The 18,368-nt window shown below is 38.9% G+C and overlaps 2 protein-coding genes across 2 annotated transcripts; both read left to right on the top strand.

The window, feature by feature from the left end:
* Positions 1–3,356: 3,356 nt before the first annotated feature.
* On the top strand, positions 3,357–4,295 carry LOC112665350 (olfactory receptor 2L5-like). Its single transcript, XM_025455003.1, has one exon. The coding sequence runs from the start codon at positions 3,357–3,359 to the stop codon at positions 4,293–4,295; it is 939 nt and encodes a 312-aa protein (XP_025310788.1).
* A 1,665-nt stretch (positions 4,296–5,960) lies between these two features.
* Positions 5,961–7,641, top strand: LOC112665335 (suppressor of cytokine signaling 6-like). Its single transcript, XM_025454988.2, is given in 2 exon segments — positions 5,961–6,749; positions 6,752–7,641. Coding segments are annotated over 2 exon segments (1,398 nt in total). The 5' UTR covers positions 5,961–6,241.
* The last annotated feature ends 10,727 nt before the right edge of the window (positions 7,642–18,368 follow it).

Here is an 18,368-nt window from a genome sequence, read left to right as displayed (position 1 = left end):
TGTAAAGTAGTGATTTAATTTCATTATCTGCATGTGGATATCCAGTTGCTGTTGTTTCCTTTCATCTCTGGTAGATTTGGTTCTTTAGGACATCTTTAAAACATTCATTTAATCCATGGTGCACCTGGGTGGCTCAGTCAGTTAAGCATTTGACTCTTGGTTGCAACCCAGGTGATGATCTTAGGGTCCTGAGATCTAGGTGCATGTTGAGTCCCACACAGTGTCCCCAGTCAGGAAGAAGTGTACTCCTTCTCTCTCATTACTCAACCTGTCCCTCATTCCTATGCAGCATCTCTCTAAAAATTAAGTAATATATATTAATAAAAAACTTTTCCTTAACCTTTTTATCATATACATAATAAATAAATAAATAATAATAATAAATATATAAATATATAAATGTATATATATATGGGTTTAGATAAACAGATTTGCCAAAGAATCTCTTTCTAGCTGAGATGTCCTTTTATTTATTTTTTAATAATAAATTTATTTTTTATTGGTGTTCAATTTGCCAACATACAGAATAACACCCAGTGCTCATCCCGTCAAGTCCTTTTATTTATTTAATGGTGTTGATAATGTAAATTAATAACATTTCATGTTTCTTTAAACATATGAGTCCTATTAAATATTTCTGCATTTTAATATAATATAATGAACTTTAGTTCATTTTGTATTCCTGTGTGAGTGTGACAATATGTCTTTCTGTGTGTGCATTTATGTATGAATAATCCTGTCTCATGTGGATAATTACTAAAAACTTGGCATCATTTGGATCTAGGAAATATTTAAGTCTGAAATACCTACTGTATAGAGCTCGTTCACTTATGATGTCAGTGGAGAATTCCTCCTCCGACCTCAATGAGAGTCTTGGATATTATTTCCTTTTATTTACACTTAAGTGACTTATTATTCCTTTATCTAAATTCATTTATTCGAAGAGTCATGAAAGGGATTCCTGGGTGGTTTTAGCACCTGCCTTCAGCCCAGGGCATGATCCTGGAGTCCCAGGATCGAGTCCCACATCAAGTTTCTGCATGGAGACTGATTCTCCCTCTGCCTGTGTCTCTGCCTCTCAATCTCTCTCTCTCTCTCTCTGTGTGTGTGTGTGTGTGTGTCTCATGAATAAATAAATAAAATCTTAAAAAACAAAGGGTCATGAAATATTTGATCTCTCACTATGCCCTTTGACACTTGTTCTATTTTGACTTATATATTTTATCACCATAATATTTGTTTATTAAGAGGGAGAAATAACAAATATATGTGATGAAATACATACACTGATATAGAATTCGAAAGTTTTAAGTATTTTTTTTACTCATATGTGGAATTTAACAAACAAAACGAATGATCATAAGGCCAAAAAAGAAACTGTGAGGTGTAAACCAAGAAACAGACTACTAACTATGGAGAACAAAGGGATGGCTACCAGAGGGGAGCTGAGTTGGGAGAATGGGTGAAATAGGTGATGAGGATAAAGGAGTACACCTGCTGTGATGAGCAACAGGTGTTGTATCACTATATTGTACACCTGAAACTAATATTACACCGTATGTTAGCTAACTGGAATTTAAATAAAAACTTTAAAAAAAGAAAAGAAAAAATGAGTAAGACAAAGTTCTATAGAGTACTGTATGTCATATAAATGTTAGAGAAGCAGAGAGACATAAAACATATGGTATTTGGAGGAACTCTGGCAGATTTGTGAAACGTACCAAGAGTGTGGTGTATAGATATTTAGTTGAAGGGTCTACTTGAACTGTATCACTTAGAAACTGGTGGAGGATGGCCAGCCCAGGTGACTCAGCGGTTTAGCGGTGCATTCAGCCCAGGGCGTGAACCTGGAGACCCAGGATCGAGTCCCACATCAGGCTCCCTGCATGGAGTCTGCTTCTCTCTCTGCCTCTCTCTCTCTCTGTCTCTCTGTCTTTCATGAATAAATAAATAAAAATATTTAAAAAAAGAAACTGGTTGAGGAGACAGAAGAGAATGACTTTGCATAAATAGTATGTGACAGTAAAGATTCAGTCAAGATTTAATTTTTTTTAATTTATTTTTTATTGGTGTTCAATTTACTAACATACAGAATAACCTCCAGTGCCCATCACCCATTCACTCCCACCCCCCGCCCTCCTCCCCTTCTACCACCCCTAGTTCGTTTCCCAGAGTTAGCAGTCTTTACATTCTGTCTCCCTTTCTGAACAAATGATTCAGCAGTAATGTTACCTGACTGAAAGAATGTTTGATTTGATGCTACTGTGTAAAGAAAACTCTAGAAGGAAATATTGCTCCTCAACAGACACTGATAGGCTGCTCTGCTTTAGAAGTACATCTTAGACATCAAATAAAGCATTTATTCTTAAAATAACTAAATACTCTGTGTATTTACATTGCTTTTTCTATGCATATATTTTGAATGAACGTCTGATTTCAGCAATACTTGTGTTTGTGTATGGCAGCAAAACATATATATCCTAATTAATTATTAAAAAATATATATGGCATTTTGGGGCACCTGAGTGGCTCAGTGGCTGAACATGTGCCTTTGGCTTAGGTCATAATCCTGGGTTTCTAGGACTGATTCCCACATCAGGATCCCCACATGGAGTCCGCTGCTCCCATGCTTATGTCTACCTCTCTCTCTCTGTGTATCATGAATAAATATAAATATACACATATATAAAAATATATATGTGTATATATATATAAATGTATATATACGTGTATATATATGTACATATGTATATATATATAGATATAGTTTATATTTTGGTTTTCCATGTTTACACACACACACATGGCATTTTTAGTGACTTTAAAGATTTCCTGAAAAAGACATAGGCTAATAATACTTGCATCTGCAAATTTTATTTTTCACAGTAAATAACAGCTGTATTAGATGTTGAAATAAAAATTACTTTTTGTTTATATCTGAAATCGAGATGTCCAATTTCAACTGTTTCTACAGCAAACTAACAGGAAAAAGATCACCTAAAAACATGGATCTTTTTTAAGGCGAGCTATACATGAATTTCACATTGGCATTTTCTTCAGTTTTCACCTCAACTATCAGTACTTAATAGTTTTAAAAATCAAACATAATTTGCTAATAATGAACAACTGCACACTTCATACTATGACCATTTGATAACTGGTCACATGAAAATTTTAAACTCTAGGTAACTAAATAAGTTTGTTTCAGTTTTCCAAAGTAGAAAAGTTCAATTATGCACTTAACGGCTGTATGATTAAATGATACAGTAAGACCAAAGTGACTTATTTAAAATACTTTCTTTTTAATATTTGATTTACTTTTCTGTCTGCTTTCAGGAAAATTATATCAATGTCCCATGGAAAACTATACTCAAACATCAACTGATTTCACCCTACTGGGCTTGTTCCCACCAACAAGAATTGGCCTGTTCCTCTTTATTGTCATCGTTCTCGTTTTCCTAATGGCTCTGTTTGGCAACCTGTCCATGATTCTTCTTATCTTCAGAGACACACATCTCCACACACCCATGTATTTCTTACTCAGTCAGCTCTCTCTCATTGACCTAAGCTATATCTCCACGATTGTCCCCAAAATGACCTACAATTTTGTGTGTGGAAACAAGTCTATCTCCTTCATTGGGTGTGGAGTTCAGAGCTACTTTTTCTTGACTTTAGCAGGTGCAGAAGCTTTGCTCCTGATATCTATGGCCTATGATCGTTATGTGGCTATTTGCTTTCCTCTTCACTATCCCATTCGTATGAGCAAAAAAGTATGCATGCTGATGATAACAGGATCTTGGATAATGGGCTCAGTCAATGCTTGTGCCCACACTGTATACGCCTTCCATATACCTTACTGTCGATCCAGGAACATCAACCATTTCTTCTGTGATGTCCCAGCCATGTTGACTTTAGCCTGCATGGACACCTGGGTCTATGAGTACACAGTGTTTGTGAGCACCATCCTCTTCCTTGCATTTCCATTCATTGGCATTGTATGTTCCTATGGCCGGGTCCTCCTAGCTATCTGCCACATGCAGTCCACAGAAGGGAGGAAGAAGGCCTATTCCACCTGCAGCACCCACCTTACTGTAGTGACTTTATACTATGCACCTTTTGTTTACACATATTTATGCCCGAGATCCTTTCGATCTCCAACAGAGAACAAGGTCCTAGCTGTTTTCTACACTATCCTGACCCCAGTGCTCAACCCCATAATCTACTGCCTGAGAAACAAGGAGGTGATGGGAGCCCTGAGACGATTGATTCAGAGAATCTCCTTTGTTAAAATGTAGATAAAGCTTTTTACATATGTATGCAACATTGATTATAAGCCCATTCATTAGTGTACAGTAATTAAAATATTATTTTTAAGACTTTATTTATTTATTCATGAGAGACACAGAAAGAGAGAGGGACAGAGACACAGGCAGAGGGAGAAGCAGGCTTCATGCAGGGAGCCAGATGTGGAACTCTATCCTGGGTCCTCAGGATCACACCCTGGGCTGAAGGTCATGCTAAACTGCTGAGCCACCAGGGTTGCCCATAAAATATTATTTTATGCTTACAGTGCTAGGACTAAATTTAGAAGATAAGATTATAACTAATGTTGGACACAATTATTTTATATTACCTGCAAGATAATATATATTAATATATATTCTCACTCTGAAACTTACCTTTTCTTTCGTGTTACCCTTTCTCATGAATTTCCATTGCAATAATTGCTAACATGTTTTCAATGAAACTGAAAATGAAAATGGTTCTTTTTCATTTAAAAATAAAAATGTAAATTGTTAATTGATGTTCTTCAACATAAGAGTTCAGGTATTTTCAATTTATTTTCCAATACATTTAAATGGAAAAATATTTGTTCCTGAATTCTTAGATCTAATTGAAAGTCAGAAAACTTCTCATATCTTGTGACTAATCAGTTCTAGTTTCTTTTTTTTCAACTTGTGGCAACTTATCTTTAGAAAGATGTATCTGAGACTTAGAGATTCTAAAATCCTTATACCATTCTGAATAAAATATACTAAGTTTATGCTCCTCTTATGCGAGTGAATCCTAGAAAAGCGATTTCATATCATGTATTCTGAAAGATCAAGTATAAGGACTTGAATGTGTCAATAAATATCAAGAATTGTGAGGTCAATTATAAGCTGAGTGTATTGAAAGTTCAGTAGGGTTAGCAGTTTCAAGGAAATTCACCAATGGGAATGCTCTGACCATTTGCTCAATAGCCACTGCTATCCTTACACAAAATCATGTTCATCATGTGATATTTTATTTCCCACTCATTATGTTTCATAGTTTTCCTGAAACAGGTTAGTGGGAGGTCAACTTACATATACCAATTTTAGTCCTTGATAAATTATTTTTCAACACAGGAACTACTATCACATCTAATAAAAAACCCTCAGCTCAGGTGAACTTCCAACTCAAGTAGATTTTTATTACTTCTCATCACTGGTAACTGAAGAAATGATCTTTATTTTCCCTGATTTGGCAGAGAAGGTAGTGGTCATATCCCATGCTCTTTACAGGGTACAACACAGATGAAAATATGAGTTCTCATTTGCAAAAAAACCTTTTTCTTCAAAATTAATTTACTACATATGAAATGCAATGCAATACCCAGGGCAATTTACACGTTTAACGCAATCCCTATCAAAATACCATGGACTTGGACGCCCGCCTGCGCTGAGGGCCGAGTGGAGGGCGCGGGGCGGCCCGCTCGGCTCCTCTGCTCCCGCCTGGTGCTCAGGCCCAGCCGCTGCCGCCGCCGTGCACCCCTCCTGGAGGAGGAAGAGGAGGAGGAGGAGGAGGAGGAGGAGGAGGAAGGAGGCAGGAGGAGGAGTTGCGGGAGAGGAGGGGCGAGCGGGGCAGTCGCGCGGTGCTGGGCGAGGAAGCAGAGCAGGCCACGCCGGGCATCACACTTGGAGACTGTGTTTGGGGAGAGGTGGTTATCCCATTGTCCTTGGGGGCAGACTGTTTAATAGAGAAGAAAGAAAGAAGAAAAGACGGCATATCTCTGAAGGCCCGGGAGACAAACCGTTATCTGAGCATCAGTAAACCTGAAGACGTCACTATGCCATCCTGAAATTTTCCAACAGAGCATGGCTCCAAAGGGTCTATGAAGCTGGAAGAGTACCTAGACGCAGCATTGCAGCCCCTCCAGATGTGTGCGGAGAGTCTTCTGGAGAGAAGGTGATCCTCTTGCAGAAGGTAACTAGTCATAATGAAGAAAATCAGTCTTAAAACCTTCCGAAAATCTTTCAACTTGAATAAAAGTAAAGAAGAAACGGATTTCATGGTCGTACAGCAACCGTCGCTAGGCAGTGATTTTGGAAAAGATGATTCCTGGTTTGGTAACTGCTACGGGAAGGATAAGGCCAGCTGTGGTATCACTAATGAAGACGAGAAAGGTGGGAAGGGCAGATCGAAAAGCAAAAGCCTAATGGGTACGTTAAAACGACGGCTGTCTGCGAAACAGAGGCAGAAAGGCAAGGGCAGCACACGGTCCGGGAGCTCTGCCGACGAGGACACCTTCTCCTCCTCCTCGGCACCCCTGGTCTTCAAGGACGTGCGAGCGCAGAGGCGCATCAGGTCCACGTCGCTCCGCAGCCACCACTACAGTCCCTCGCCAGGGCCTCTGCGGCCCACAAACGCTGAGGACACGTGCATCAAAATGGAAGTGAGAGTCAAAGCCTTGGTTCACTCTTCCAGTCCGAGCCCAGCCCTGAATGGGGTCGGAAGGATTTTCACGACCTTCAGGCTGACAGCGTGTGCCAGGAACACAGCAACTCGCTGAAGAATTCGGAATCTCAGAATGGAGACTTGCATCTTCACCTGGACGAACATGTGCCTGTAGTTATCGGACTTATGGCCCAGGCCTACACTCAGTACACCGTGCCTTTAGATGAGGGGATGCACCCTTCGGAAGGACCGCGTACCTATAGTCTGGACGCTTCTTCTCCCACGGAAGTGTCTGCGGTCCCTCTGCAAGTGGGAGGCAGCTCCTTTGCCGAAGACGAGAATCAGGTAGAGCAGGACCTCGTGGTGGCCCCGGAGATCTTTGTGGATCAGGCGGTGAACGGCTTGATGATTGGCACCACAGGAGTCAAGTGGCAGAGCCCCAGAGCAAGTCATAACGACGCCCCCCCCCCCCCCGCCCCGCACTCTCACCGTTGTGCGTTGGTCTCTCCAATGCAGACCAGTCAAATCCAAAGGAACTTCATTGGGCTCACCGGCACAGATGCCCACGTGGCTGAAAGTATGCCCTGTCATTTGAATTTTGACCCTAATTCTGCCCCTGGGGTCGCTAGAGTGTATGACTCCATGCAGAGCAGTGGTCCCATGGTCGTGACAAGCCTTACAGGGGAGCTGAAAAAACTCGCGAAACAAGGATGGTACTGGGGACCCATCAGACGCTGGGAGGCAGAAGGGAAACTAGCAAACGTGCCGCATGACTCTTTTCCTTTTCGGGATAGTTCTGACGTCCGTCACCTTTTAAGAGTGAGCTTTCGCTCCCATGGCAAAACACTTCACACGAGAATTGAACACTCAAATGGTAGGTTTAGATTTTATTAACAACCAGATGTGGAAAGGCGTACGTCTATAGTTGATCTTTTTTTTTAATAATAAATTTACTTTTTATTGGTGTTCAATTTGCCAACATACAGAATAACACCCAGTGCTCATCCCGTCAAGTGCCCCGCTCAGTGCCCGTCACCCATTTCACCCCCAGCCCCCGCCCTCCTTCCCTTCCACCACCATTTCCCAGAGTTAGTAGTTAGGAGTCTTTATGTTCCGTCTCCCTTTCTGATATTTCCTACCCGTTTCTTCTCCCTTCCTTTCTATTCCCTTTCAATATTATTTATATTTCCCAAATGAAAGAGAACATATGTTTGTCCCTCTCTGACTGACTTACTTCACTCAGCATAATAATTACATAATTATTACTTCTAATATATTCCCAATATGCTTTATTGCAATGACAACCTGTGTGCTTTAATTTGTGATAATTTAAAGACAAGGATTACTGTGAAGCTCTACAGCATATCCTCTACTGGCTCTCAAGCAAGATAGAGAATAATTTTGTGAATGACACAAGAATGAGCTTTAGTATGGAAGTCAGCCTGAGCCCCCATCATGAGTCACTGCTGTAGCCAGGCAGAGCTCCACCTCTCTTCTGGCAGTGGTCCCTTTCACCATTGTGGCTGCCTCGGCAGCTGTTCCTGTCTCACCGACACCTCTGGACCCAGTCCCAACAGAGCTACTCCCTTGGAGTCCGGTAACATCCTGAGCAAGATGTGTGTGTTCCTATGACAAGGCCAGGGTTACTGCTCTGTGTGCATGTTGCCTGAGCCCATAAATGTCAGCACTGTTGCTGGACCAAAATTACCTGCCAGTGCTGCCACCAAGAATAGTACCTCTGCTCACATGTATACTCAAAAAGAAAATGTTCAAAATTTTCAAGATGGCAAAAACAGGACATTGAAGCAATCAAAGAGACTTTGCAAGCACACAGTCCACACATGCATGAGGCCAGCCTTGAGAAGGGTAGAATGAGTGAGTAGGAGGGGATTCTTAGAATGCAAACCATGCAAACGTGGGAATATCTGCTGTTTTGTCAGTGGATATCATTGGAAATAGTCTAAGGGGATGTGGAATAGACAGGGATAACCATTACAGACTCTTCATCTATTTCAGGCAGTGAGTACTGGAGGAAATCTGAGGACTGGGTCATTTATTGGCCCTGATATACCATGGCATAAGGGGAAACACACCACATCTCTGGACTTAGTTTGCTGAACGGCAAGATGGAGCCATGGTACTTGATTGATCAATAAATGCAGTGATGAGGGCAGAGTAATGGTTGCACATTTCTTGGTTCATGGATGAGATACACATGTAATAAAAAAATAGATTAACATGTGAGGCACCTAGTCAGTTTAGCATCCAAATCTTGGTATCAGCTTAGGTGATTCCAAATTTGGAAACCTACAGAGCATACTAACTAATAAGAGACATTGCTGACATAATGTAAGCTACTGCTTCCCAAGATACCAGGAGAAGACTTCACATTTTAACTCTTGGAGAAGACCAATACAGATCCCTGCAATATCAGGTAGCTACAGTTTGGAGTTTTAAAAGTCAGAGGCATGTTAAAGGCATGGCTGGAATAGAGACCAAAGTTCTCTAGGACTGTTTGGCTGGCAAGCAGTCCGAAGAAAGCAAGCTTGAAAATGGCTTAGGACCCAGTAGGGGAGACTATTTTACCTGGGAGGGCTTCCCTGAAAGAAATAAACAGAGACTCTCTTCTCCTGGGACAGAGGAGTTGGCTGGCAACATTTCCTCTCTTGCCTCTAAACTAAACCAATTTCAATAAATAGCACAGCACTAACACTGGCTGTCTAACTTGTTTACATGAAGTCCGTGCTTACTGGTGATGTTTTTCTAAGGCAAGTGTGCTAAGAGCCACATCATGGTCCCCACTCCCAGAAGACCAGCACAAACCCCTGGATGCACCACATCTACTGACCTTAGAGTTCTGCAAAGTTTCCATTCTTGGTGGAAACAATATCAAGTCTCATCTAAAAAGCAGACCAGAGCAAACCTTGTTAAAAATTCCACACTCTGGACAAAGTCCAACCACTGCTCACTGATGGCAAGGAGAACTTCTGTAGGTGACTGACCTGAGGGATGGAACAGCTATAATGCAGCAGCAGACTGCAAACAGCACATATAAGGGATACATTCTGAAACATGAGGTACTGGATATTAATGACCTATTTCTCATAAATCCATTACTCTCAAGAGCAAGAAATATAACACATATTCCTAAACAGAAAAGAAAACAGACATCTTGTGTGCTCAGTTAGTTAAGCATCTGCCTACAGCTCAGGTCGTGATCTAAAGGTCCTGAGATAAAGCCCTGCGTTGGGCTTTCTTTTCAGACAGGAGCCTGATTCTCCCTCTCCCTCTACATGCTCCTCTTCCTGCTTGTGCATTCATTCCTTTTGTGTGAAATAAGTAAATAAAATATTAGAGGAAAAAAACCAACAACATAAATAGAGACTGAGACAAAATCCCAGCTATAGGAATTCATCCCAAAAGAAAGAACAAGAAAAAAAAAGAAAGAAAGAACAAGAAAAGCTCATGGCCAGGGATCTAAACAAAACTGATAGAAGTAATATGTCTGATCCAGACTTTAAAGCAATAATCCTAAGGATACCTCCATGGATTTGAGAAGATCATAGAACACATCATGGAGACCATTACCACAGAGAAAAAATCGATACAAAAAACCAATCATATTGATTTTTATCTCTGTGGTAATGGTCTCCATGATGTGTTCTCACAGAGGAAGACATAGACATGGCCAACAAGCACATGAGAAAATGTTCCATATCACTGTCCATCAGGGAAATACAAATCAAAACCACAATGAGATACCACCTCACACCAGTGAGAATGGGGAAAATTAGCAAGGCAGAAAACAACAAATGTTGGAGAGGATGTGGAGAAAAGGGAACCCTCTTACACTGTTGGTGGGAATGTGAACTGGTGCAGTAACTCTGGAAAACTGTGTGGAGCTTCCTCAAAGAGTTAAAAATAGACCTGCCCTAGACCCAGCAATTACACTGCTGGGGATTTACCCCAAAGACACAGATGCAGTGAAAAGCCGGGACACCTGCACCCCGATGTTTCTAGCAGCAATGTCGACAATAGCCAAACTGTGGAAGAAGCCTCGGTGTCCATCGAAAGATGATAAAGAAGATGTGGTCTATGTATACGATGGAATATTCCTCAGCCATTAGAAACGACAGATACCCACCATTTGCTTCGATGTGGATGGAACTGGGGGTATTTTTTAAGATTTTATTTATTTATTCATGAGAAACACAGGGAGAGAGAGAGAGAGAGAGAGAGAGGCAGAGACACAGGCAGAGGGAGACGCAGGCTCCATGCAGGGAGCCCGACATGGGACTTGATCCCGGGACTCCAGGATCATGCCCCGGACTGAAGGCAGGCACTAAACCCACTGAGCCACTCAGGAATCCCCCAGAACTGGAGGGTATTATGCTGAGGGAAATAAGTCAATCGGAGAAGGACAAACATTATATGGTCTCATTCATTTGGGGAATATAAAAAATAGTGAAAGGGAACAAAGGGGAAAGGAGAAAATGTGAGTGGGAAATAGGGAGATGGAACATGAGAGACTCCTAACTCTGGGAAATGAACAAGGGGTGGTGGAAAGGGAGGTGGGCAGGGGGTGGAGGTGACTGGGTGATGGGCACTGAAGGGGGCACTTGATGGGATGAGCACTGGGTGTTATGCTATATGTTGGCAAATTGAACTCCAATAAACATAAAATAAAATAAAACATCTGCAGGGGAATGAATCAGTTTGGAAGTAACACACAATTATATTATTATTATTTATCCTTCCTTCCCTGATTTGAAAAAAATAAAACTACAAGAAAATCAGAGGATAGTACAATAAACAAGCAAACAGAGAAAAAAATAGGAAAAAAAAAAACAATCATGCCAAAATGAAAAATGCAATAACTGAAATTTGAAACTCACTGGATGAAAGATCATAAGAATGGAATAAGCAGAGGAAGGAATAAATTCTTAACTTAGAAGAGAAGGCCAGTAAGGTTAGGAGCTGATCTTCCCCAGAAACTTGTCAAGTCAGAAAGCAGCAGCATGATATATCTGTTGTGCTAAATAGGAAGAATCAGGGACCCCTGTATGGCTCAGTGGTTTGGCACCTGCCTTTGGCCCAGGCCAGATCCTGGAGACCCAGGATTGAGTCCCATGTCAGGCTCCCAGCATGGAGCCTGCTTCTCCCTCTGCCTGTGTCTCTCCCTCTCTCTCTATGTCTATCAGGAATAAATAAATAAAATCTTTAAAAAATAAATAAATGGGAAGAATCAGAAGCAAATAATAGTTTATCTACCAAGGGTGTGATTCAGAATAGAAGAGATAAGAAGTTTCCCTGACAAACAGAAAATAAACAATCACATGACCAGTAAACTAGACTTGCAAGACATATTAAAGGGGTCTCTTTGAGGGGAACCTGGGTGTCTCAGTTGGCTAAGTATCTGAATTCAGTTTAGATCATGATTTTAAGCTCCTTGGATTGAGCCCTGTGTTGGGCTCTGAGCTTAATGGGGAGTCTGTTTCTCCTTCTGCCCCTTACCCTGCATGTTTTTTCTCTATTTCTCTCAAATAAATAAATAAATAAATAAATAAATAAATAAATCTTTTTAAAAACTTAAAAATTAAAAATTAAAGGTTACTCTGAGTGGGGAAATAAAGAAAAATGTGGCAAAAAGTAGAAAGGAACAGAGAAGAATTTCAGAAGCAACAATAAAACGTGAAATATAATGTCACAAAATACATATCTGTCAATAATAACTTTGAATGTAAAAACAATAAATGTTCCTATCAAAAGACTTATGGATCTGGATTGGATTAAAGAAAGGAAAAAAAAATCCCCACAATGCTGCCTTCAAGAGATTCATTTAGTCTTAAAAATACTGCAGGGGATGGAGATATGTTTAACATGCAAAGATATATTTTTTTAAATCTATTTATTCATGAAAGACACAGGCAGAGAGAGAGGGAGAGAGAGGCAAAGACACAGGCAGAGGGAGAAGCAGGCTCCACGCAGGGAGCCCGACATGGGACTCAATCCCAGGTCCCCAGTATCAGGCCCTTGGCTGAAGGCAGCGCTAAACTGCTGAGCCACCTGGGCTGCCCCATGCAAAGGTATATTTTTAAAAAGCCTGTGTAGCAACACTTGAAAAAAATGAGATCTTAAACCAAAGAATGTAACAAGACATGAAGAAGAAAACTATACCAAAATAAAAAGACTGTCCAACAAGAAGATCCAATGATTGTCGTTATCTATTCCTCCAAGTTGGGAGCATTCAAGTATATAAAACAATTAGTAACAAATGTAAAGGAACTCATTGATGATAATACAATAATAGTAGGAGACCCTAACACCACCCTTACATCAATGGACAGATCACCTAAACAGAAAATCACTAAGGCAAGATTGGCTTAGAATGACACACTGGACCAGATGGACTTGATACTATATTTAGAACATTTCATCTTAAAGAAGAAGAATACACATACTCTTCCAGTGCATATGATACATTCTCCAAAATAGATCATATACTAGCTCCCAAATCAATCCTCAACAAATACAAAAAGATTGACATTATAACATCCATATATTCTGAGTATTATACTATGAACCTTGAAATAAACCAAAAGAAAATTAAAAAAAAAGAAATTCCACAAGAGTATGGAGGTTAAAGAATATCCTATTAAGAATGCATGATACAATCAGGCAATTACAGAAGAAATAAAAAATGCATGATAACAAATGAAATTGAAACCTCAGAAAAATCTTTAGGATGCAGCCAAAGCAGTAATAAGAGGGAAGCATATAGCAATACAGGGCTAACTCAAGAAGCAAGAGAAATATGACATACACAATTTAACCTTACACATAAAAGAGCTAGAAAACAAATAACCAAGGAAACATACCATAAATGGAAGGAACTAATAAACATTAGAACAGAAATAAATGATGTAGAAACAACAACAACGACGATGACAACAAAAACCAGCCAATGACACAGAAGGTGGTATTTTGAAAAAAAGGTAACAAATTGATAAATTACTACAAGACTTATAAAGAGAGAGAAAGACAGAGAGCAAGAGAGAGACAGGGAGCCCAAATAAATAACATCATGAATGAGAGAGAGGAAATAACGATCAACACCAACATGCACAAGCAATTGTAAGGAAAAATATGAAAAGTTATATGCCAACAAACTGTGCAATCTAGAAAAAAATTATAAATTCTCAAAAATGTATAAACTACCCAAACTGAAATAGTCAGAAATGGAAAACTTGAACAGATAGATAACCAGCAAGAATTGAATCAATAATAAAAAATCATCCAATGAAGAAAAGTCTAGGGCCACTTCACAGGGGAATTCTACCAAACATTTAAAGATGAGTTAATAAGTATTCTTCTCAAACTGTTTCAAAAAATAGAAATGGAAGGAGACTTCCAAATTTATTCTATAAGGCCAGAATGACCCTGATATCAAAACCAGATAGGGTCCACTAAACAAGAGAAGAAGAAGCCAATATCCCTCATGAACATGGATGAAAAAATTCTCAAAAAATACTAGCAAATCAAATCCAACTCTATATTGAAGAATCATTCACTACCATCAAGCAGAGTAGTAATATTGATTCAATATTCACATACCAATCAATATGATGCCACGCACTTACAGAAGAAATGATAAGAAACTATCTTCTCAATAGATGCAAAAAAAGGTTTTAAAAAGTACACCATCCATTCATGATAAAAATATTCAACAAAGTAGGGATAAAGGGAGCATAATTCAAAATCAAAAAAGTGAAACATGGAAAATGTACAGTTAAAATTATCTTCAATGGTGAAAAACACACTTTCCCTCTATGGTCAGGAACAGGACACTGTTCCACCATTGTTATTTAACATGGTCCTGGAGGTCCTATCCTCAGCAGTAAGGCAACAGAAAGTAATACAAGGCATCCAACTGAGGAATGAAGAAGTCAAACGTTCACTATTTGAAGATAAAATGATTTCCTTTTTTTCTGATAGCATGATTTCTATACATATAATCCATAAAACACCAATAAATTGCTAGAACTGATAAACAAATTCAATAAAGTTGTAGGATACAAAGTGAAGGTACAGAAATCTTTTGCATTTCTCCTCACCAATAATGGAGCAGCAAAACAAGAAATCAAGGGATTGATCCCATTTACAATGCACCAAAAATGGTAAGATCCTTGGAGATAAACTTTATCAGCTCTAAAGACTATGAAACAATTATGAAAGATATTGATCACACAAAGAATTGGAGAAACATTCCATGCTCATGGAATGGAAAAATAAATATTGTGAAAATGTCTATATTACTCAAAGCAAACTACGCATTTAACGGAAAACAAATCAAAATGACAACAGATTTTTTTTTAAAGAGCTTGTACAAACAATCCTAAAATTGGTATGGAACCACAAAAGACATTGAATAGTTTGAGCAATCTTGAGAAAGACAAGAAAATCAGGAGAAATCTCATTTTCAGACTTTCAGTTATATTAAAAACTTGTAGCAATAAGGACAGTATGATATCATCACAGAAGCAGACACTTTGATCAATGCAACAGAATAAAGAAAAAAAAGGAATAGACCAATGCCTATATGCTCAAGTAATAAGTTATAAGACATTTGGAAACAAATTACAAGATGGCAAAAATATATTCCATATTCACCAGAAATCACCGTAAATGTAGGTGGATCAAATTTCCCAATTTTGCCCTACATTATCAGAATGAATTATCTACAAGATATTCAGCTTATATTTATAAAGTCTCAATAGCATGAAAATAAAATGATTTGCAAAAAGCCTGATAATCTATGCAAAGCATAACTCCCAAAATATGAAAATATGCTAATTAATATCAAAGTGGAATTTAAGTAAAAAATTATTCATAAGAGATAAAAACCATTATATAGTATCTACCTTTGAATTTAAACTAAGAGTATTTAACATTTCTAAGCATATATGCATCAAATATAAGATTACCAAATCATATAAAGCAAATATTGAAATAATGGTATGGAAAACTAATAGGAGACTATTCTACAGTAATAGTTGGAAACTTCAGTGTCCCTCTTTCATTGAAGAATTGAACAACCAGATAGAAGTTAATTTTTTTCTTTATAAATTTATTTTTTATTGGTGTTCAAATTGCCAACATACAGAATAACACCCAGTGCTCATCCCATCAAGTGCCCACCTCAGTGCCCATCACCCAGTCACCCCCACCCCCACCCCTCCGCCCACCTCCCCTTCCACCACCCCTAGTTCGTTTCCCAGAGTTAGGAGTCTTTCATGTTCTGTTTCCCTTTCTGATATTTCCCACTCATTTTTTCTCCTTTCCCCTTTATTCCCTTTCACTATCCTCTATATTCCCCAAATGAATGAGACCCGGTGGGTATTTGTCATTTCTAATGGCTGAGTAATATTCCATTGTATACATAAACCACATCTTCTTGATCCATTCATCTTTCAATGGACACCGAGGCTCCTTCCACAGTTTGGCTATTGTGGACATCGCTGCTATAAACATCGGGATGCAGGTGTCCTGGCGTTTCATTGCATCTGTATCCTTGGGGTAAATCCCCAGCAGTGCAATTCCTAGGTCTAGGGCAGGTCTATTTTTAACTCTTTGAGGAATATTCCATCAAAATCCTAGAGGAGAACACAGGCAACACCCTTTTTGAACTCGGCCACAGTAACTTCTTGCAAGATTCATCCACGAAGGTAAAGGAAACAAAAGCAAAAATGAACTATTGGGACTTCATCAAGATAAGAAGCTTTTGCACAGCAAAGGATACAGTCAACAAAACTCGAAGACAACCTACAGAATGGGAGAAGATATTTGCAAATGACGTATCAGATAAAGGGCTAGTTTCCAAGATCTATAAAGAAGTTATTAAACTCAACAGCAAAGAAACAATCCAATCATGAAATGGGCAAAAGACATGAACAGAAATCTCACAGAGGAAGACATAGACATGGCCAAGAAGCACATGAGGAAATGCTCCGCATCACTTGCCATCAGGGAAGTTAATTTTTTAACGTGCATTTAAAACATCATAAATGAATCAACTTTAACAGATATATATGCACAAAACACATTCCTAAACAACATCTGAATATGGAATTTTCTTAATTCATATGCATCAGTCTGCAGGACCGACCATGTTGAGCCATGGAATACGTTGAATTAAGGTTAAAATGTCAAAACATATAAAGTATCTTTTCTAATAAGGATGTAATGAGGCGGGCAGCCCCGGTGGTGCAGCGGTTTATCACAGGTGTGATCCTGGAGACTCGGGATCGAGTCCCACGTCACGCTTCCTGTATAGAGCCTGCTTCTCCCTCTGCCTGTGTCTCTGTCCCTCTCTCTGTCTCTATGAATAAATAAAATATTTTTTTTAAATTTGTTTTTTTTTTTATTTATGATAGTCACACAGAGAGAGAGAGAGAGAGAGAGAGGCAGAGGGAGAAGCAGGCTCCATGCACCAGGAGCCTGACGTGGGATTCGATCCTGGGTGTCCAGGATCGCGCCCTGGGCCAAAGGCAGACGCTAAACTGCTGCGCCACCCAGGGATCCCTAAAATCTTTTTTAAAAAAGGATGTAATGAGGATTAGCAATGAGTAACAGAGATCAAAATAGAATCCATAATTATGTATATATTAAATAATACACAATTAAAAATAAGAGGTTTAAGAAATCACAATGCATATATTAAAAATATCTTCTGGCATATGAAAACAGAAACAAAGATACTGAAACTTACAAAGTTCAGATACAGCAGTACTAAGGAAGAAATCATGGCAATAAACATTTACATTTTAAAAAAATAAAGTTATGGGGCACCTGGGTGGCTCAGTGGTTGAGCATCTGCCTTTGGCTCAGGTTTTGATCCCAGGGTCCTGAGACCTAGTCCCACACTGGGCTTCCCACAGGGAGCCTACTTCTTCTGTGCCTATATCTCTGCCTCTGTCTCTGTGTCTCTCATGAATAAATAAATAAAATTGTTTAAAAAATTAAAAATTAAGAAAGATCTCAAATCAAAAACTAAGTATTATAACTTAATCACATTAAAGAAAGAATAAAAAGTTAAACTCAAAGTTCATGAAAAGGAAGAAATAATAAAAATTGGAAACCAGATAGCTTATAGCAGTGCAGAAAAACAGCAAAGTAAAACATGAATTACTGAAGTAGGGTTCTTTGAAAATTGACAAAACATTAGCTATATTAACCAGGGAATAAAAAGAAAGAAGGCTGAAAATATCAATGTCAGCAATGAGAGTGGGTACATTATTGTGAATTTTATATGCATAAACAATTATGAACGGAATATGAATAATCACACATTAGCAAGTTGGATATCCAAGGATAAATGGACAAATTCCTAGAAACAATCACAACACCAAGACTAAATCAGGAAGAAATAGAATGTTGAGTAGACCTGTAACTAGTAAGAAAAGTGAATAAATAATTAAATCCATTCCAATCCAATCCAATCCAATCCAGCTAAGAAAGTCCTTAGGCCAAGTAACTTCACTTAATTTCCCAAGTGCACAAAAAAATTATTTTCAAACTTGCAAAATCCAGAAGAGAAGAGCATACATACTAACTCATCCTAAGAGACCAAAATTACCCTGATACCAAAGCCAGAAGTGATATTTGTCTTG

The sequence above is a fragment of the Canis lupus genome, chromosome 14, assembly GCF_003254725.2.
Source record: "Canis lupus dingo isolate Sandy chromosome 14, ASM325472v2, whole genome shotgun sequence".
NCBI classification, from domain to species: Eukaryota; Metazoa; Chordata; class Mammalia; order Carnivora; family Canidae; genus Canis; species Canis lupus.
This window is presented reverse-complemented; position numbering and strand designations above follow the sequence as displayed.

Excerpts from the sequence above, each read along its gene's own strand:
- LOC112665350 (XM_025455003.1), top strand. The coding sequence starts at position 3,357 with ATGGAAAACTATACTCAAACATCAACTGATTTCACCCTACTGGGCTTG.